The sequence below is a fragment of the Carcharodon carcharias genome, chromosome 19 (genome assembly GCF_017639515.1).
Source record: "Carcharodon carcharias isolate sCarCar2 chromosome 19, sCarCar2.pri, whole genome shotgun sequence".
Lineage (NCBI taxonomy): Eukaryota > Metazoa > Chordata > Chondrichthyes > Lamniformes > Lamnidae > Carcharodon > Carcharodon carcharias.
The window spans coordinates 96,315,172-96,337,319 of record NC_054485.1 but is presented as its reverse complement, the minus strand read 5'-3'; the positions used below and the strand labels follow the sequence as shown (position 1 = coordinate 96,337,319).

At 47.1% G+C, this 22,148-nt stretch overlaps 1 protein-coding gene across 3 annotated transcripts in view; it reads left to right on the top strand.

Moving 5' to 3' along the window:
* Positions 1-20,873, top strand: part of LOC121291395 (SLAM family member 9-like) — a 46,839-nt gene extending 25,966 nt beyond the window's left edge. For all 3 annotated transcript variants that reach the window (XM_041212499.1, XM_041212498.1, XM_041212500.1), the window contains 4 exons: positions 4,696-4,800; positions 16,466-16,542; positions 18,126-18,178; positions 18,441-20,873. In XM_041212499.1, the coding sequence (XP_041068433.1) occupies positions 4,696-4,800; positions 16,466-16,542; positions 18,126-18,178; positions 18,441-18,477 (272 nt within the window). In that variant the 3' untranslated portion in view covers positions 18,478-20,873. The remainder of the gene's footprint in view (positions 1-4,695; positions 4,801-16,465; positions 16,543-18,125; positions 18,179-18,440) is intronic.
* The last annotated feature ends 1,275 nt before the right edge of the window (positions 20,874-22,148 follow it).

Below are 22,148 nucleotides of genomic sequence, written 5' to 3'. Positions count from 1 at the left end.
TATTCTGACTCACTGGGGGTGGTGGGGTGGGGGGGTGTAACTTTAACTCCTGACTCCAACAAAAAGGAAAATTGGATAGCATGTGTACAGGGTGGCAAACCTTTATACCATCACTCAATGTTTAAATTACACTCTTGATGATATTAAATTGACTATCTTGTGTGATTGAATCTTCAGTCAGCGGGAATAGATCTTCCCTGCTCAGTCTGTCAAACCCTACATAGTTTCAAAACTCTCTATTAAATGTCCTCTTACCCTTCTCTGTTCCAATGGAAGTAGTCACCATCTTATTAGTCTGTCCTCATATCACAGTGGCAGATGACAGCACACTCACTCTGTGTCGGAAGGTTGTGGGTTCAAGTCCTGCTCCAGAGACTTGAGCACAAAATTTAGGCTAACAATTCAATTTAGTACTGAGGGAGTGCTGCACTGTCATAGCAACTCTCAGGTGGACATCAAAGATCGCATGGTACTATAACAAAGAAGGACAGAGGTGATTTCCTGGCCAACATTTAATCCCCTGCCAATGTCATTAAAACTGATAACCTGGTCATTATCACACTGCTGTTAGTGAGAGCTGATGGTACGCTAATTGGCTGCTATTCTCCCTACATTACAACAACAGTGGCTATATTTCAAAAGTAACTTCCTTGGCTGTAAAGCACTTTGGGGCATGGTGAGGTCATGAAAGGAGCAAAGGTTTTTTCCATTCAGGTCTTTTTGCGCAAAAAGCTATCATTTTCCATCTATAGCATCTTGCTGTTGTCAACAGCCATTATCCATAGGTACAGAAGGCAGGGTCGCTGCCAGCAAGTAATAGGAATCCATTGTGCGGTTAAGGTATCTCAGAGTGAAAGAAGAACTGCACACAACGCACATTTTAATGTAGAACCTTGTTTTACGGTGCTTCATGGGGAGTATGGAGAGTGGACATTGAGCTAAAGAAGGAGATGCTAGAAAGCCAGACACAAACTTCGGTCAATGCCATGGAGGGTCTTAAAGAAGTTGGGGAGGTACAATCATTTCAAGGATGGAATTCCAGAACATGGGACCATGGAGCTGCAAGCAAGGCTGCCAGTGGTACAGCAAAGGGAGAGCGAGAGGAGCTGAGAGTTCAGGTGGGTCCTTGAGTTGGAGGAGAACCTAAGAGGAGAGGGGGCGGGGACCAGAAGATGGAACTGAGGGGAATTTCTCCAATGCAGCAAGTAATGATCTGCAATGTAGTATGGGGTTGGAAGCAGTTTCAATAGTAATTTCCAAATGGATATTGGATACATACGTGAAAAGGAAAGCTTTGCAGAACTAGGGGGAGAAAGCAAGGGAGTGGGACTAATTGGATAGCTCTTTCAAAGAAACAGCACAGGCATGATGGGCTGAATGACCTCCTTTTGTTTGTATGATCTGAACACTTCATATATTTATTATATTTACAAATTGTCTTTGGTACAGCGTGCAGTCAGCTGTGTTTTTTGTGGATATAAGATAGAATCATTACAGAATAGAGGAGGCCATTCAGCCAATTGTGTTCATACCAATGATGGTGTGAGGAGAGACATCTAAGAAATTTCACCCCATAGTGCCACGTACTGGCTACAGCCTGCCACCATTTTGTTACAGATTAATTTTCTAAATGTTTACATGCTCAATCTTAGTGCTTAATGTTGACAAAGTCATGTTCAAAATTGAGACAACAGGAAGTTGGACAAGAAACCGGACAGACTACCTTGCATCAACCTAGGCACCAGAAACAACAGCGGAAATCTCAGCCCTGTCAACCCTGAAAAGTCATCCTTACTAACACCTGGGGGCTTGTGCCAAAATCGGGAGAGCTGTCTCACAGACTAGTTAAGCAACAGCCTGACATAGTCATATTCACAAAATCATACTTTACAGATAATGTCCCAGACACAAGTATCACCATCCCTGGGTATGTCCTGTCTCAACAGAAGGACAGATGCAGCAGAGGTGGAGGCACAGTGGTATACAGTTGGGAGGGAGTTGCCCTGGGAGTCCTCAACATTGACTCCGGACCCCGTGGAGTCTCATGGCATCAGGTCAAACATGAGCAAGGAAACCTCCTGCTGATTACCACATACTGCCCACCCACAGCTGATGAATCAGTGCTCCTCCATTTTGAACACACTTGGAGGAAGCACTGAGGGGGGGGCAAAGGCACAGAAAGTACTCTGGGTGGGGGTCTTCAACGTCCACCACCAAGATTGGCTCAGTAGCAGCACTACTGACTGAGCTGGCCGAGTCCTAAAGGACATAGCCGCTAGGCTGAGTCTGCAGCAGGTGGTGAAGGAACCAACAAGAGGGAAAAACATACTTGACCTCATCCTCATCAGCCCTGCTGCAGATGCATCTGCCCATGACGGCATCGGTAGGAGTGACCACCGCACAGTCCTTGTGGAGATGAAGTCCTGTTTCACATTAAGAATACTTTCCATCTTGTGTGGCACTACCACCGTGCTACATGGGATGGATTTCAAACAGATCTAGCAACTCAAGACTGGGCAACCATGAGGCACTGTGGACCATCAGCAGCAGCAGAATTTTACTCAACCACAATATGTAACCTCACGGCCTGGCATATCTCCCACTCCCCCATTACCAAGCCAGGGGATCAATCCTCGTTCAATGAAGAGTGTTGGAGGGCATGCCAGGAGCAGTACCAGGAGTACCTAAAAATGAGATGTCAACCTGGTGAAGCTACAACACAGGACTAATTGTGTGCCAAACAGCATAAGAAGCAAGTGATAGACAGAGCTAAACGATTCCACAACCAACGGATCAGATCTAAGCTCTGCAGTCCTGCTACACCCAACCGTGAATGGTGATGAACAATTAAACAACTCATTGGAGGAGGAGGCTCCACAAATATCCTCATCCTCAATTATATGGGAGCTCAGAACATCAATGCAAAAGATAAGGCTGAAGCATTTGCTACAATCTTCAGCCAGAAGTGCCAAGTGGATGATCCATCTCAGCCTCCTCCAGATGTCCCCAGCATCACAGATGCCTTTCTTCAGCCAATTCACTTAATGCTACAAAGGCTATGGGCCCTGACAATATTCCGGCAATAGTACTGAAGACCCGTGCTCCAGAATTTGCCGCGCCCCTAGCCAAGTTGTTCCACAACAGCTACAACACTGGCATCTACCCGGCTGTGTGGAAAATTGTCCAGGTATGTCCTGTCCACAAAAAACAGGAGAAATCCAACCCGGCCGATTACCGCTTCATCTCAATCATAGTAAGATGGTGGAAGGGGTCATCAGTAGAACTATCATGCGGCACTTGCTTCACAATAACTTGCTCACTGACGCTCAGTTTGCGTTCCACTAGGGCCACTCAACTCCTGACCTCATTGCAGCCTTGGTTCAAACGTGGACAAAAGAGCCAAACCCCTGAGGTGAGATGAGAGTGACTGCCCTTGACATCAAAGCAGCATTTGACCGAGTGTGGCACCAAGGAGCCCTAGCAAAACTGGAGTCAATGGGAATCGGGGGGAAACTCTCTGCTGATTGGGGTCATGTCTAGCAGAAAGGAAGATGGTTGCGGTTGTTGGAGTTCAGTCATCTCAGCCCCAGGACATATTTTCAGAAGTTCCTCAGGGTCGTGTCCTCGGCCCAACCATCTTCAGTTATTTTATCAATGACCTTCCTTCCATCATAAGATTAGAAGTGGGGATGTTCACTGATGATTGCACAATGTTCGGCACCATTCGCAACTCCTCAGATACTGAAGCGGTCCATGTCCATGACAACATCCAGGCTTGGGCTGACAAGTGGCAAGTAACGTTCATGCCACAAGTGTCAGGCAATGACCTTCTCCAACAAGAGAGAACCTAACCATTGCCCTTGTCATTCAATGGCATTACCATCGCTGAATCGCCCACTATCAACATCCTGGGGGTTAGCGTTGACCAGAAGCTGAATTGGACTAGCCATATAAATACTGTGGCTACAAGAGCAGGTTACAGGCTAGGAATCCTGCAATGATTAACTCACCTCCTGATGCCCCAAAGTCTGTCAACCAAATACAAGGCACAAGTCAGGAGTGTGATGAAATGCTCTCCACTTGTCTGGATGAATGCAGCTCCCACAATACTGAAGAAGCTTCAACAGGACAAATCAGCCCACTTAACTGGCCCCCAATCCACAAACATTCACTCCCTCTGCCACCTATGAACAGTAGCAGCAGAGTGTACCACCTACAAGGCGCACTGCAGAAACACACTAAGGCTCCTTAGACAGCACCTTCCAAACCCATGACCACTGCCATCCAGAAGGACAAGGGTAACAAATAGGCAGGAACACCACCACCTGGAAGTTTCCCTCCAAGCTAGTCACCATCCTGACTTGGAAATATATTGCCGTTCCTTCACTGTCACTGGGTCAAAATCCTGGAACTCCCTTCCTAACAGCACTGTGGGTGTACCTGCACCACCTGGACTGCAGCTGTTCAAGAAGGCAGCTCGCCACCACCTTCTCAAGGGCAATTAGGAATGGGCAATAAATGCTGGCCTAGCCAGAGAAACCCGTATCCTTTGAATGAATTTTTAAAAAGTATGCATTTACTCAGAATTTTTCATAAAATAATATAGAATTGTTTTGGATCTTTTTCAATTACTTTGAACTTGCAACTAATGTGCTGATTAAGAGCTGCAATTTACATGCTGTTATCTATTGGCAGATAAAGGATGTGAAGCATCACCTGGTCTACATTTAAGCATCTCGTTTGCTGTGGGAATACCAATCGTTGTTTCTTTATCAGTCTTTGTCATTTATGTCCAAAAATGTAAGTAATGATCCTACAGATTGTCTGAAAACTATAACAATATCTTGCATTTGTGTAACACTTTTGTGCAGCAAAGTATCCCAAGGCACTTCACAGGGAGTGCAGGCTGACAACAATGGACATTGATCCAGAGAACGAGGTGTTCGGGCAGGTGCCCAAAAGCTTGGGCAACATCCTAGGCTTTAAGGAGCATCTTGAAGGGGCAGAGAGTGGTGGAATGGCACAGAGCTTCAAGAAAGGAATCCCAGAGCTTGTGGCCACAACAGCTGAAGGCAGTGCTGCGGTGACGAAGGAAGTGACTGATGCACAACGGGCCAGAGCTGGAAGAATCCCAATATTTTGGAGAGCTGTAGGGCTACAGGAGGCTAGAGATGGAGAGGGGTGAGGCTGTGGAGGGATTTGAACAGAAAGGTGAGAATTTTAAATTGGAGCTAAGTGTATTGGAGACAAAGCAGGTGCAATTTCTGCTGATTTCCATTTCGATATTTCCCTGCACTTCCATTCTGCCCTCTCTGTCCTCGGCCTCCTGCACATTTCTAATGGAGCCCAAGGAACAGCACCTCAGCTTACAGCTAAGCATGTTACAGCCTCCTGGACTCGAAACTGATTTCAGCAGCTTTGGATCATAACCTCTGCCCCACTTTATTTTGTATTTTTTGTTTCTTTTGGATGGTAAAAATCGGTGATGGTTCTGCTGTTCCATTTACATAGAAACTAGGAGCAGGAGTAGACCATTTAGCCCTTCGAGCCTGCTCCGCCATTCATTATGATCCTGGCTGATCATCCAACTCAACAGCCTGCTCCCGCTTTCTCCCCATACCCTTTGATCCCTTTTAGCCCAGAAACTATATTTAACTCCTTCTTGAAAACATACAATGTTTTGGTCTCGACTACTTTCTGTGATAATGAATTACACAGGCTCACCACCCTCTGGGTGAAGAAATTTCTCCTCATCTCAGTCCTAAATGGTCTCCCCCATATCCTCAGACTGGAATCCCTGGTTCTGGACTCCTCCACCATCGGAAACATCCTTCCTGCATCTACCCTGTCTAATCCTGTTAGAATTTTATAGGTTTCTATGAGATCCCCCCTCATTCTTCTGAATGCCAGCGAATATAATCCTGATCGACTCAATCTCTCCTCATATGTCAGTCCAGCCATCCCAGGAATCAGTCGGGTAAACCTTCACTGTGCTCCCTTTATAGCAAGTACATCCTTCCTCAGGTAAGAAGACGAAAACTGCACACAATATTCCAGGTGTGGTCTCACCAAAGCCCTGTACAATTGCAGCAAGACATCCCTGTTCCTGTACTCGAATCTTCTGGCTATGAAGGCCAACATACCATTTGCCTTTTTTACCGCCTGCTGCACCTGCATGCTTAGCTTCAGCAACTGGTGTATGAGGACACTCAGGTCTCGTTGCACATTTCCCTCTCTCAACTTATAGCCATTCAGATAATAATCTGCCTTCCTGTTTTTGCTACCAAAATGGATAACCTCACATTTATCCACATTATACTGCATCTGCCATGAATTTGCCCACTCACCCAGCTTGTCCAAATTTACACCTCCTGTCGACCCATCTTTTCTTTTATTACTTGTTTGTATTATCACACCCTTTTGCCTTGCACATTTATCCATTTTGAAATTTAATCTCCCCTATCTTCCACCCCAACACGATCCTCCCCTACACCGCCCCCCCAACCCAACACACTTTTCCATGCCTGAAAAATTGCTAGGAACTGTCATCTCTAACTTTTTCCAGTTCCAATGAAGGGTCAGCAACCTGAAACATTAACTCTGTTTCTCTCTCCACGGATGCTGCCTGACCTGCTGAGCGTTTACTGTTTTTTTTATTTCCAATTCCCATCCTTTGCTGTATTTTGCTTTTGACTTTGTGTCACAACTGGCATCCAGTGTCGCTGTGACAGAGGTAAACTATCCTCCTGTCGCCTTTGACCACACCATCCTCTTTACACTATAGCTCTTGCGGCGAAAGGGATCAAAGGATATGGGGAGAAAGCGGGAGCAGGCTGTTGAGTTGGATGATCAGCCATGATCATAATAAATGGCAGGCCGAAGGGCCGAATGGCCTACTCCTGCTCCTAGTTTTTTTGTTTCTATGTTTCCAACGCTTTCTCCACCATCGTCCAGCAGAGTGGTACTGTTCCCACCTGGCTCCACTCCTCTAACTAACTATAGTCAGACAGTCACCTGTAATTCTTTCTCGTCCTGTTCCTGCACTGTTACTTCTTGTGTCCCCCCAATGATCTATCTTTGGCCCCCTCATCTATATGCTACCCCTCGCCGACATCAGCCAAAAACACACGAACACTGATGACACCCAGCTCTAACTCACTACCATTTCTTTCACATCTCCTCCACTGTTACTAAATTATTTATCATCCTTATTTATCATCCAGCATTAGTTGGGCAGAAATTTCTTCAAACCGAATATCGAGAAGATAAAGCCACAGGGCAGAACAACCCCAGATTTGCACTAAGTGCGGTAGCGCCATGCGAGTGCAGTCGATGGCATCCTACACCTGTGGGAAACCTGAGATCTAAGCAAGTTCCATCGCTCTTGCATCCTGGCTTACCTGGCCCCAGGCCCAATGCATAAAGCTATGTGCCTTCATGAAGAGAGTGTCCCTGACCTCATGGAAGCATTTGTGGGTGGAGGCTTGCGATATCCCACAGAGGCCGCCTGTGGAGCCGTGAAAGGAGCCATTTGCATAAAAATCCTGCAGCAGCTAGCAGATGTGACCGACCAGTTTCCTGTGCGCAGTCTTCGGCGACACTGGTACTTGGTGACCTGCAGAGGCCCAACTCTAATCATGTCAATGTGGCTGCGCCTGAACTGTCTCAGGTGCAGAGGAATGGTCGCTTTATACCGGTCTCCCCTAGAGCGTGGCCACTTCCCTCCCCACCCCAACCCACATGTGCTTGAGCACTACCTTCGACCACAGTGCAGCCCTTCCCCACCGCCACCAAGTCACCTCAACCGCAGGGCAGTCCTTGCCCCGGCACCGTACTGTCAGCTGGCTGGGAAAAGGTGACCGGCCTGTGCCCTCGACTGGAAGTGCAGGCGGCCCTCGTGAGCACTGCACAACATCACTGTGCACTCAGCTCTGAGTTCCCCTTGAAGTGCCTCTCGCCTTACATACGCTGCTGTGAGACACGTCGGTGAGTTAGGATGATCCAGCGGGAGGCGGGGGGGCGCATGGGGGGAGTTTGATTCCGGCAGGCTTGGCTTAGAATGATATGCAAATGTGTTACAGGGAGGTTCCTGACCTCTGCTGGCGGGAAATGCGGCCCACCATTGACGAGCAAAGCGGACGATCGCAAACTGGTTTTTGCGACGTCGTGAAACTGATTTTTGGCCTTCTTGTTATATTGCCCGCTCACGCTGCTAAACACACTCACCGCCTGCGGGCACAGCAAATTCCGGCCATTGTCTTCGATCCTCACTACAAACTCCGTCCCTTAGCTACCGAGTTTGCCCCTCCCCCTGAGAGTTTGCTGAGGCTGAACCAGACATGGTCACAATCTCGATGTCAGGCCTGGCCCCGAGATGAGCTTCTGACCTCATATCCACTCCATCAGGAAGACCAACTTCACCCTTGCCTCAGCTGTTCTGCTCTTTTTTGCCTTTTTTGAACCCTTAGGCTTGAAACTTCAGACTGGCTTCCCTTATCCAACAGCCTCCAAAAACTTAAGCTCATCCGAAGCTTTGCTCCATGTCCCATTCCCCAATCAATCCTGTGCTGGCTGAACTACATTGGCTCTCAGTCTGACTGTGCTTTGATTTTAAAATTCTCGTTCTTGTTTCCAAATCCCTCCATGGCCTCTCCCCTCCCTATCTCTGTAATCTTCTTCAACCCCACAACCCTCCAAAGTACCTTGGCTCCTCCAGTCATGGCCTCTTGTGCATCCTTGACTTTAAATGTTCTTCCATTGGTGGTTTGTGCCTTGAGCTGCTTAGGCCCCAAGCTCTGGAATTCCCTCTACACCTCTCCACTTCTCTACCTCACTTTCCTCTTAGCCTCTTCTTAAAGCCTACCTCCTTGACCGAGCTTTTGGTCACCTGACCTAATATCGCCTTACACGACACAAGTGTCAAATTTGGTTTGATAATGCTCCTGTGCAGCACCTGAGGATGCTTTGTTACACGAAATTAAAGTTGTTGTTTGCATTTCCATTATTGATAAGTTTGCTGTTAGTTGTGTGACAATGATCGGTGGGGTGGAGTGAGGGCTGGCGGGGGGGGTGGTGGTGGGTGCGGGGGTGTTGGTGTAATGAGGTCTGTCGCAATATAGGACGAGATGCAGTTGTCTCCCGACATGGGGAAGTTGCAGGTGGAGTGGGGTAGGGGGGCGGTGAGGGTTATTTGACAGTAACCCACCTGGTGGGAACCTAATCGGTGCCAACCATGAGAGTCAGTGTGAAGTAAAATAAGGCAGGGGTGTAATTGGCAACTCGCCAATACCTAGTCATTTTCACATTGGGTGGGCTATGTTTATATAACTCTCTATGGTTCAATGCTTAATCCTGAGAGTGAGAATTCTCCTCACTGCTTTTTGCCATTTCTCTAGGAAACCTTTTAGACCAGGACTAAGCTGTGCAGTCGCTAACAGGCTGGCATTTGATTTACACATCTGCGCTGGCCTCTGCAAAGTACTTCTCATGCTATAATGTTCTCTTATTTGTGGTTCTACCACAGCCTGTGGCAGCTAGTATGAAACTCAGACCTTCTTTCACTGATGTGCTAAGGCACATTTCTCTGAACTTCTTTTCATTGAGCATCTGCAATTAAGCCATGGCTTAGTGGAACCATTAATGGACTGGCTGGTGGGTTTTCAGGTCATTCTGGATGGATCAAGCGAGATGGGCCGACTGGCCTTGCTCATCTGTAATTTTCCCTTACAAAAACAGAATTACCTGGAAAAGCTCAGCAGGTCTGGCAGCATCGGCGGAGAAGAAAAGAGTTGATGTTTCGAGTCTTCATGACCCTTCAACAGAAGGGTCTGTTCTGTTAAAGGGTCGTGAGTACTCAAAACGTCAACTCTTTTCTTCTCCGCCGATGCTGCCAGACCTGCTGAGGTTTTCCAGGTAATTTTGTTTTTGTTTTGGATTTCCAACATCTGCAGTTTTTTGTTTTTATCTCTGTAATTTTCCCTAGTTTACTTGCATAGTGCAGCACGATTAAAGGGAAACTAACACACAATAACCTGACTTAAGTCATGAAGGTGGGAGGGATGGGGTGAAGCAATATGTGGTAATATTTCACCAACACATATCAGTTGGGATTTTCTGACGCAGCACCTAGCACAGGAGGGGGTATCTGGGAAAATTCCTGTGTTAGACCACCACTTTCTGACCACAAAACTGATGCAGAGGGACCGTGGTTGGCCGATGTTTCGAATTGTCACAGGGGAACCGTGCTTTATGCTGACTTTCACCTAAAACTTTCAATGATTCAGCACAACATTGACCCCATGCATTGTTGCAATATTCTGCCGTGGCTGAATTTCTACTGAAGTCAGTTTCCTGTAAAACTACCAGCTAGCAAGTTTTTTGAATCTTCTTTCGTCACCCAAATCCTCTTTAGTTACTTTCTGTTCTGTCTGCAGTTTCCTTATCTGAATTCTCTGGCACCCTTCGAAGACAGTGAGTTCCAAATGTCATTTCCAGTCACTGCACTTTTGTTTGAAAAAAGTTGTTCTTCCTCACAAGACCCTTTCACCCCTTGCTCAAACCTTAAATCTGTGTCTTTTGTCACCGCTACGAACTCCATTCCCTAGCTATTGACTTCAGCCCTCTCCCTGGCAACGATCTAAGGCTGAACCAAACTCTTCGTAATCTCTTCACATAAAAATGGAATCTGAAGTCTTCCGTAGGCGAAAACAAAAGACACAGTAACAGGATGATAAAAGGAGGAATGAAGCTGATTAGGGACCCAAAAGTGGATTTACACAAGGAGCAGGATTTTGCCCTGGGCAGGTGTGCTCGGCAGGGCCGATCGGGAAGCCGACAGCCGCCCGCGATTGGCCCCGCACCTCGATTTCACGCGGGCAGGCCAATCAAGGCCCGCCCTGCGTGGATTGCGAGCGGCGGCGCTGAGCACTGCCTGTGCGGGCAGGATGGGGGAGGGGAGGAGGGAGAGCTGGGCCTAGCGTGCAGTTCACACATGTGCGAGAAAGAGCACTTCAATCTCCCTGAGGCAGCTCCGTGCCTCAGGGAGACTGAAATGCTGCGTAAAAAAAAAATAATAATTTCTATTACTCTGTTATGTGAGCTGGGACATGTTTTTAATTCAAAAATAAAGTTTTATTTAACGTTTATTTGCTTTAGATCCCACTCGTGGATGAAGTTTCCTAAAAAATGTGAAAGGCCGCTTGGCCTTTTCTCCTGCCCACCAACCGTTAGGCTGCTCGGGCAGTGTAAATTTGAATTTAATTAGATTGTTAATGGCCATTAACAATCTAATTTAATTATTGGCAGAAACGCAGCCAACTCCAGCGCGCTCCCGCCCTACGAAATATTGTGAGACTGTGCAATGGCGGCGGGATGCATGTCCGACATCACCTTGCATCATTTTTACGCTTGGACGTGTCGGGCACATGCCTGCACACTGAGCGTAATATTCTGCCCATGGAGACAGGGTAATTAAATGAATATTTTGCACCTTTCTTTACCAAGGACGAAGATGCTGTCAAAGTCATTGTGAAAAAGGAGGTAGACGAGACACTTGATGGGGTTAAAAACTGATAAAAGGAGGTATCACAGGTGGTGATGGCTTAGTGGTATTGTCACTGGATTGGTGTTCCAGGGACCCAGGGCAATGCTTTGGGTACCTGAGTTCGAATCCCACGACATGAAATTTGAATTCACCAAAAAGTCTGGAATTAAAAGCCTGACGATGACCATTAAACCATTGTCGATTGTTGTAAAAACCCATCTGGTTCACTAAAGTCCTTTAGGGAAGGAAATCTGCTGTCCTTACCTGGTCTGGCCTACATGTGTCTCCAGACGCACAGAAATGCAGTTGACTCTTAAAATGCTCCCTGAACAAGGCCAATTAGGGATGGGCAATAAACGCTGGCCTACAAAGCCCACACCCCATGGGGGTGGGGGGAAAAAAAGATCGTGCGGCTGTACTGAGAGCTCGCAAGTTACCAGGACTGGGGAATGTCTCTGAGGAAATTGCAGGGGCACTGGCCATAATTTCTCAATCCTGCACAGGTGTGGTCCTGGAGGATGGCAAATGTCTTCTTTAAAACAGGGTGTAAGGATGAGCTCAGCAACTACAGGCATGTCAGTCTAACCCCGGTGGTGAAACCCCGGGAAGCTTTCAGAAACTACAGCTTGAATTTTCCTTCCCCAGACGTGGCGAGCTATTCAAACATTCATTGACTGCGGCAGGCCCGCAAGATCTTGCCAGCAGGAGGGGTTGGAAAATTCCGGACTGTAACTTGTGACAAAATTAAATGTGGCTTAATTAAGGAAAGCCAGCGCAGATTTGTTCAGGGCAAGTCGTGTTTCACCAACTTGCTCGAGTTTTTTTGATGAGGTAATGGAGAGAGTTGATGAGGGTAATATTGTTGATGTGGTGTACACAGGCTTTCGAAAGGATTTGATAAGTGCTGCTCAATGGATTTCTGAGCAAAGTTAGAGCTCATGGAATAAAGGGGACGGTAGCAATGTGGATATGGAGTTGACTTGAGTGGCAGGAAATGGAGGGTAGGATTTTCCAGCCCTTCCCACTGGCAGGATCTTCTAGTCCCGGTGGAGTCGACGGAGATTCGAATGGCACACTGCAGCCGCAGCAGGGGAACCCGCCACACCAGAGCCGGGAAGTCCCAGCTGGAAAGTAGCGGCAAACGGATGTTTTTCGGAATAGAGGATGGTTAATTGTGGGGTTCCCCAGGGGCCAGTGTTAGAACCATCTGAAGATATGCTAATGACCTAAACCAGGATTTTTTTGGCCCTGCACACGGCTGGGATTTTCCGGTGCCACCAAAAGTAAATGGACTTTTGGTTGGCTCTCCAAATTTTCCACTCCAGCATGACGAGTCCCGCCATGGGTGGGACTGGAAAATCCTGACCCTGGACTTAGGTGTAGAGGGCCCGATTTCAAAATTTGCAGACAACACAAAAGTTGGGAGTATTGTGACCTGTGAGGAGGTTGGTGTCAACCTTCAAAAGGACATAGGCAGATTGATGGAATGGGGTTACAAGTGACAGAAGTAATTTAATGCAGAGACATGTGAAGTGATTCATTTTATAGCATCATAGAATGGTTTCAACACAAGAAGCCAATTCTTGGTAGGGATAATGGGGAGAGACAATATAGAATAAAGGGTACAATTCTAGAAGGGGTGCAGGAGAAGGGGGACTTAGGGGTATGTGTGCACAAGCCATTGAAGGTTGCAGGGCAGATTGAGAGAGCAAGTAATCAAGCATACAGCATCCTAGGCTTTATGAATAGGGGCATAGAGTACAAAAGCAAAGAAGTTATGATAAGCCTGTATAAAACACTGGTTCAGTCTCAACTGGAGGATTGCATCCAGTTCTGGGCAAAGCACTTTAGGTGTGATGTGAAGGCGTTGGAGAGAGTGCAGAAACGATTCACAAGACTAGTTTCAGTGATGACGTGTATCAGTTATGGGGTGGACAGGTTGGATAAGTTGCGGCTGTTCTCCCTGGAGGGGAAAGGCTGAGACGAGATTTGGTAGGGGTGTTCAAAATCACGAGGGGTCTGGGCAGAGTGGATACGGCAATACTGTTCCCATTGGTGGGATGATTAAGAACCAGAGGACACTGATTTTAAGGTGATTTGCGAAAGAAGCAATGGTGACATGAGGACAAAAACTTTTTTTCTAATGCAGCGAATGATTAGGACCTGGAGTGCACTGCCTGAGAATGTGGTGAAAGCAGGTTCCATTGTGGCTTTTAGTAGAGAATTAGACCATTATCTGAAGAGCAAATATTTGCAAGGCTAATGGAAAAGGCAGGAGAGTGGCACTGGGTAAATGGCTCTTGGAGACAGCCACTGAGCAGCCAGGGAGAAGTTAAGTTTATAAGGTAAATGGGCAGGATTGGAGGGGTGGCGTAGGATGGGTCGGAGTGATCGAGTGGTCAGCGGTGTGGGTGGGGTTGGCTGGTCAGGGTGGGGGGGGGCTAGACAGTTGGGGTGGGGGTGCGGTTGCATTGTCAGTGGGGGTGGTCGAGGTGTGAGGAAGACAGTCAGGAGGGGGCAGTGGGGGTGCAGTCAGGGCGGTCAGGGGGTTACATGGGTGGTTGGAGAAGTAGTCGGAGGGGTGGGGGGTGTAGTCAGGGTGTCCTGTAGGGGTCGCAGCATCCTGTGGGTGCTCAGGGTGTAAGGCTATACCTGGGGGGAGGAAGGAGAGAGAGTGGGGGAGTCGTAGTGTCGAGGGGGGTCAAGAGGGTGGGAACATTGGGGATTGTGGGGGGAGTCCTGTGGCCTGTGGGAAATGGCGGGGTTGTTGGTGGGAGGAGTTATGTGGGGATTCGGTGTGGGTCAGTGCTATATTTAACCAAAAGCTAGAAGTGGTTTTAATTCTTCTAATCTTTTCTGGGTAACTATTGATTTAACACAGACGGAACCATCCGAAATTTGTGAATTAAATCACATTATTGGATAGTTCCCTGTGCAGGGCAATCATGCATCAGGATGGGGGGACTTCTCGGGTAATTGCCATCAATCCCTACCTGGGAACCTCAGTGGTGCAGGGGGTCGGTGGGGGGTGGGGGGGTGCACTAGCACATCTTTGGGGTACCTCCCCAGTTACACTGCTCCGGAGATCGGAAGTTATGGACCTATGATTCTATGGTTGGTGTCACAGCTGACTTCAAGATGAACTTTCAATCTCATATCTGTCACTAAGACCACCTATTTCCCTCTCTGTAGCATTATCTGCCTCTTGACCTGTCTATCCCAATGCCCTCCTGGCTGGTCTCCCACACTCTACCCTCTATAAGCTCGAGGTCATTCAAAAATCTGCTGCGCATGTCCTTATTTATACCAAATCCCATTCACCCATTACCCCTGTGCTCGCTGACCTACACTGGCACCCAGTTAAGTAGCACCATGATTTTAAAATTCTTAACTTTTATTTTGAAATACCTTCCATGGCCTCGCCCCTCTATATCTGTCTAATCCCCTCAAGCCCCACAACCCTCCAAGATACCTGCCCTCCTTTAATTCTGGCCCCTTGAGCATCCGTGATTTTAATCGCTTCACCATTGTTAGGCTTCAGGACTTGTGGTGGGGTGGATAGCATCCCTGCCTCTAAGCCAGAAGCCCTGAGTTCAATTCCCACCTTGCTGGTCAAGGAAGGTGCCAAGCAGGTTGGGTATCAACCTGCAAACCGTTCCAACATATGCCAGTGGCAGGCGGTAAGAGCAGGAGAGGTTCCTGGTCAGCCATGAGATGGAAAGAAATTACTGGCTGTGCCTTTCGCTACTTAGCCCTGCTCCCTGAAACACCCTCCCTGAAGCTCTCCACCTCTCTGCCTTCTGTTCCTCCTTTAAGACGTTCTTTAAACTTACCTCCTTGACTGAGCTTTGCGCCATCCACCCTAATTTGGCTTGGCCATAATTTTGCGGGGTAACACTGGTCTGAAGAGCCTTGGAACACTGGACTACATTAACGTAGATTACATTCATCTCAAGGCGTTATCTTTTATTTATCTTATAATAATCTCTCAAAAGTTGTGAAATTATACTGAGTGTAACTAGGAAATCCTGCCACTGCTAAATAGGCCGGTTAAAATAATGGACCAGGCTCGTAACTCTTAGATACGTAAATCTTGCACAGTGCGATTTTAAGGCCAAAGTGCCTTAGAAAACAGCAGTTGGAGCAGATTTTCCACTTCCTGCCCCTCGGATCTTCAGGGTGCAGCAAACACAAGGGAAATCGAAAGCAAAATACAGCAGATGCTGGAAACCTGAGATAAAAACAGAAACTGCTGGAAGTACTCAGCAGGTCTGGCAGCATCTGTGGAGAGAGAAACAGAGTCAATGGGCTGAGTCTTCTGGATGCTTTGGGGATGGGCTGGGAGGTGGGAGGGCTGGCAAAATGGCAGGGGGAGGTTTCAGTGGAGGGGGGTGGAGGGGGAGCCCCCAAGTCTTCCCCTCACCATGCCACCATAACTTGCCGACTTGGACGCTTGCCGGGCCGGCACGCTGAGCCACTGCCAGCGGTGGCACTGCTGAGGTGGCTGAGCTGCCAGCCTTCTGATTGGTCTAGCAGCTCTTGGGGTGGGCTGATAACCTTAAGTGGATGGCAACCCAGGCAGCCACTTCATGGACCGCTGCTGGCACCATGCCGACTTGGATCTGGCTGCCATCTGGAGGGGCCATCTCCCACTTTCAGCCCCTGTGGCAGGACTTCGCCATTACTGGCAAAATACAGCCAATGTTTCAGCTCGATGACCTTTTGGACAGAAGGAAAATTGGGTGGGGTGGGCTCGCATTCCTCCTGGTCGAAATTCCTGTAATCGCAAGCAATTCAGCAGGAGCAGGAACTGAAAAATCTATCCACCTACTTATGAAGAAGTCACTCGAATCATTCAGTGGTCAAAATGTTGTTCAGCTCGTGTGTAGATTGAAGAAACTTATTTTGTGCTCACATCAACAGACAGAAAACAGAGGCAAAATCAAGAAGCCACACCTGCGAATCCATGTGAAGAAGCTCAAGGCCACTCTGAGACATCTGTAAGTATTGGGATAAAAAAGACTTGAGGGCGCCCCAAAGTCTGCTCCCTGTATCCTGACTCTCACCAAGTCCCGTTCACCCACTTCCCGTTTGCTCACTGACACAGATTGGCTCCCAGTTAAGGAACATGCCAATTTTAAAGTTCTCATGCTTGTGGTCGAATCCCTCCATGGTCTTGCCCTGCCCTGCCTCTGTAATCTTCTCCACCCCCACAACCCTCTAAGATACCTGTGCTTCCCTAATTCTGGCCCCTTGTGCATCCCTGATTTTAATTGGACCGCAATTGGTGGTCGTACCTTCAGCTGCCTAGGCCCAAGACTCTGGAATTCCCTCCCTTTACCTCTCTGTCACTCTACTTCTCTCTCCTCCCTCAAGCCGCTCTTTAAAACCTATCTTTTTGACCAGGCTTTCGGCCTTCTGCCCTACTATCACCGTATGTGCCTCCATATCTAATTTTGATTTATAATGCTCTTCTGAAGTGCCTTGGGAGGTTTCATTATGGTAAAGGTGCAGCATAAATATAAGTTCTTGCTAATGAGCTGTTCATTGTAGAGTGTTAACTAAGTGTAGCTGCAGCGGAACATTAGCGACCATACCTTTCCACTATGGTTACAACCGCACCCTTCACACCTCCAACCTGCTCTTTTAGCCACAGTTTTTATATGGCTGGTCCAGTTCAGTTTCTGGTTAATTCCCCAGGATGTTGATAGTGGGGGATTCATTGAATGCCATTGAATATCAAAGGGTGATGGCTAGATTCTCTCTTGTTAGACATGGTCATTGCCTGGCACTTGTGTTGCAAATTAAATCCAATTAATTAATAAAGAAAAAAGTCTGTACCTGAACTTAGTGTCAGTAATGATGACCATGAAACTATTGCAGATTGTCATAAACCCATCTGGTTCACTAATGTCCTTTAGGGAAGGAAATCTGTCGTCCTTACATAGTCAAGGCCTACATGTGACCCCAGACCCACAGCTTGACTCTTTACAGACCTCTGAAATGGCCTACCAAGTTCACAGGCATTTGGAGTTGGACAACAAATGTTGGCCTTGCCAGTGATGCCCACATCCCATGAAAAAATTAAAAAAAATCAAAGAAGATATGACACCGAGCCACAAAATGGAGTATTAGGTCAGGTGGCAAAACCTTGGTCAGAGAGGCAGGTTTGAAGAAGGAATGCTAGATAGAGAGGCAGAGAGGTGTAGGGAGGGAATCACAGAGCTTGGCGCCTAGGCAACTGAAGGCACGGCTGCCAATGGCGGAGATTAGAGATTGGGAGGGCCAAGGGTATGGAGGGATTTTAAAACAAAGGTGAGAAGTTTGAAATGAAGATGTTGCTTAACCAGGAAGCAATGTAGGGTGGGGATGGGAATTGGGATTCTGGCTAGGGCTCAGTACCCCTGGGTCTCTCCCACACCCTCTCTTTCTCACCCCACCTCCTTTTATCTCTTTTGGAAAGTTCTGATAGGAAGGAGGCGCTTTGTGAACCCCAGCCCTTCCCATCATTGAATTAGTCCGAGAGATGAAGATAGTTGTTTGAAGATTTGACTGATAAAGTTTTTTTTATTGATATTTGAAGGAGGCAATGCCACTGCAAGCAACAGCATCTGAAGGAGACGGGGTAAATCCGAGGTACTCATTTTTACTGATCAGTTACTCTATATCTTTGTGTATTTAAGAATTTAAGCTGAGCCTCCCAATTCAATGGGATGGTGGTTGTGAGGGAGTGGGGAGGGTGGGTGGTGGGAGGTGGGGGGTCGAGTGGGCAGCATCGAATTTCTCAAGGGGATTCCACTGGTCTCTCACTGAATTCACAGGGCTGGGGAGGGGGGGCAGGCAACTTGTGCGGAATTTCCAGCCGTGGGTTTCTAACTGCATTATCTTTCTTCTGTAGAAATGCTGTTAATGGGGAGGAATCATGTCAAAACTAGCAGCACTATCAGCAGCAAGGAAGCATCCCAAATCCAGGAATGCCATCCCCGGAAAGAAACAGTCAGAAAGGAAGCATTCCAAGATCTAGGACCACTAATGCCAGGATGGAAGCATCCCAAATCAAGGAGCACTATTGCCGGAAAGGAACCATCCCAAATCTAGGAACATTAATCTTGGGAAGGAGCCATGCTGTTGCCCCCTCTGTGCTGTTTCCACCTCATTTTATACCAAGCTCAGCCTCCATTCACTGACAACTTTATTTACTCCTGCTTTGCACTTTCAACTTCTGCTGTTTCCAAAATATTTCAACTGTCGTGTGTGCAGATGTTAAGCAGGACACTTCCTCCACTGGTCTTGGTGCTGTCATATTGGGCCACACCTCTAGCCAATGGATCCTCTCCAGCTGAACTCCTCGTATGCTGCCATTTTAAATGAAAGCAGGCTCCCCCTTTCACCTGCGAGCCGATGCCAGTCGCGGAGTGAGAGTTTTGATGCCAGGCCAGCGAGTGTGGATCCAGGACCAAAAAGCCAAATGCCTCTTTCTCACTGGCACTCAGCACCCATGTACATATTTGGTCTGGCCGCTATTTGGTGTTATCCGAAGAAACTGATGAGCTCTCATCAGGCTCACACCCACCAGGCCGCAGGGTTTTGACTACGACTAGGTGTGGACCACAGACCCTCAAGATTCGCCAAACCCCACTCCCAGACCTCTGACTCCATGGTGCAGTCACACTTGGGAAGAAAAGTGAAGGCTCCCCCGAGACTCTGTCTATATGGGCGTTTGGGTGGGGGGAGGGGGTTAGTGATGTAAATAGCTCAAAAACAAACCTCATGTAAATAGTCAAATATATAGTTTTATATTGTTGTTAGGAAGCATACTTGGGGGGAGGCATAGTATAAATGGTTAACAGAATGGATATGCCAATCTACGAGGTACATGCTGATGTAGCCCTGACATTAGGCAGTCATGTACTGGGTGCTGTAGGCAGTGGACAGGTAACTCTGATGGGACATGTGCCTTCCCTGTAACACAGGCACATACTGTCAGTACTGTAAAGAAACTAGTTTTTAAGTAAGAAGGCCCACAGCTCTTCCTTATAAGGTTCCTAGTTTAGCACATTCCACAACATTAAGTGCAACAGCTCTCTCAAAGGCAAATCTGCCAGGCACGGGTCAAGCAGATATAAAAACAAAAAAACTGCGGATGCTGGAAATCCAAACAAAAACAGAATTACCTGGAAAAACTCAGCAGGTCTGGCAGCATCGGCAAGCAGAGGTCACTTAGCTGGCCTGGGCACTTTTTCCAGATGGGAAAAAAAATGAAGGGACACTTTGGCATGGGGTATGGTACAAGCAGGCAGGGAGGGAGCGCTGACGAACTTGTGGGGGTGGAGGGCTGCTGCTGGTGAACCTCAGATCCGGCAGCCGGGAGCGCAACCATGTAGATGCGCAATGCGCATGTGCAAAATTTAAAGACCTGAATTACTTGGAATACAGCGTCTCAGCAACATAAACCTGGGACACGGGACAATTGCTTCAATTACCGGATGATACTGTAAAATCTGGGGAGGTTGGCGAACCTGCACCAAAAGCTCCACTTCAAGGATGCTTGCAAGTGTGGAATGAAAGCCTGAAACATCGATTCTTGCTCCTGGGAGACACTAGCTGACCACAGAGGAAGTTACGATGTGAGACGATCAGTGGTTATAGTGGCTTGGCAACATTGAAAAAAAAAGAACCGGCAGTGACGCCTGATAACCATTTCAGAGCCACTTGTGGTAGGACCTGTCTCTCATGGATTTGTCCCTTCAGCCAACAAAAAAAGTGAATCAAAGGAAGGCTTCCCACCCCCAACGGATTTACATCAACAACCTACGGAGATGGAAGGAGGCTGCGGATGACCTTTAAGTGTGCACATCCTGCCCCATTTGAACGGCTGACCAGATGTATTCCACATGCACCCTCCCCCCGCCCCCCATTTGGCTGACTCTTGGCACAGGACTGCTTTGAGCAGACAGCTTATCTAATAAATATTCATTACAACAGGCAGTCAGACCAATGTTGAACAAATATCCAACAAAGTTCAATTTAGTCTTAATCAAATGGAGCACCTAATGCTTCAGATTGGATTTTAGTGTTAATAAGGCAACCTGAAAATCCAGAATCAGGATTGCAGTGTCTATAGGCATAAACCTATTTTAAAAAAATTAAAGAGCAATGTGGTAGAAGTTCCCCTGTGTCCCCTCCAGCTGTAAAGTGTTGAGAAACCCTAGCCTGCATTGTTTTGGCTCAGGTTCAGCAAGACTTTAACTTCAATATCAAATACATTAAAATAAAGCCCAGTGGAGCACTGTTTAACAAGACTTGTGCATTCATTAAATACATTTGTGCAGTCCAGTGTACTCATGTGTATGATTTAATCATTTTATGCATTTTACATGATTACTGCTTATACAAACGGTTGGCCCAATGGTAATGTTGTTATAATCCCCAACCAGACCCACAAGTTTGGTTACAATCCAGTAAGGGGCATTAACATTTTTATTTCAAAGTAGACAAAGGTTGAGAATCCCAGTTATTTGTTAAGCAAATAAAACCACAAGATTCCACAGCTTCAAACAACCAATGGGGTTGGTAGGTATAACTTCAGTAGTTTTCGGGTATGGAGGCAGAGGCAATGTAAGATCAAAAGGCAGCTGCAAACCTCCAACTGGCTTCACAGTGAAAGGAACCTCATTTTTGAATTCATAAGGTGTAAAGGCTTCGCCTGGTTTTTGGGTTAACTCCATGAGGTGCTGTTGCCTTAATGGAGATTAGTTTGGGAATTTGTTATAAGTGATGATAGTAGTAATTTGTAGCCATGTGTACGTATATTTTAACCTGTGTAAATTAAACTAAATGAAACATTTTATTAATGTAAAATCTCGAGAACTAGTGGTCTGATTCCTGAGTTTAGAGTTGTATCTCAAACATAACACTTAAACTTATAGGTTATGACAGTTGTTTAGAGTTTCCCTCTGGGATTTTTAAATAACTCCGCTTTACCAACTGTATCGGTCATAACATATACAAAGTCATAAAAATGTTAAATAATCTACAATATCTACCTTATAGTTTAAATAAGACACACGGTAACAACTAAACTGTGGTCAAACATAATACCCTGCCCATTACATGGCAAATGCGACCAAGACAGATCCCACAGAATTGTCAGCAACCCACCTCAACATCAATCTGTGAGTTATAAAAGCTTTATTAACACTGTCTTCCTCCAGAGGCATTTCAATTCTTCCCTATAAAAGATCCAGCTTCTGAATTCCCTAAAAAGATGCTCCAGCTCGGACAGCTTCAATGCCTGATAACTTCCTGGGATCAATCCCTCCTCCCGAGACTGCATCCGCTGGCTTCCTGAGGTGGCACTCCAGCACCTAGTCACAGGCACAGTTCCAGCTCTTCAGCCAGGCCGAGCAGAACGCCACTGCCCCACAGGGTTACCCTTGTCCCAAAGGCCAGCAGCATGCAGTCAATGACCGACTATCACCTTTCTCGGCTCCCCAGGGACTTCTCTGAGCCCTAACTACATGGAGCCAGCACACAGCATCACTTTTGCTGCCTGGAGCCTCTTCCTCTGCTCCTCTCCCAGTGTTGTCCTTCCCCTGTGGTTCCT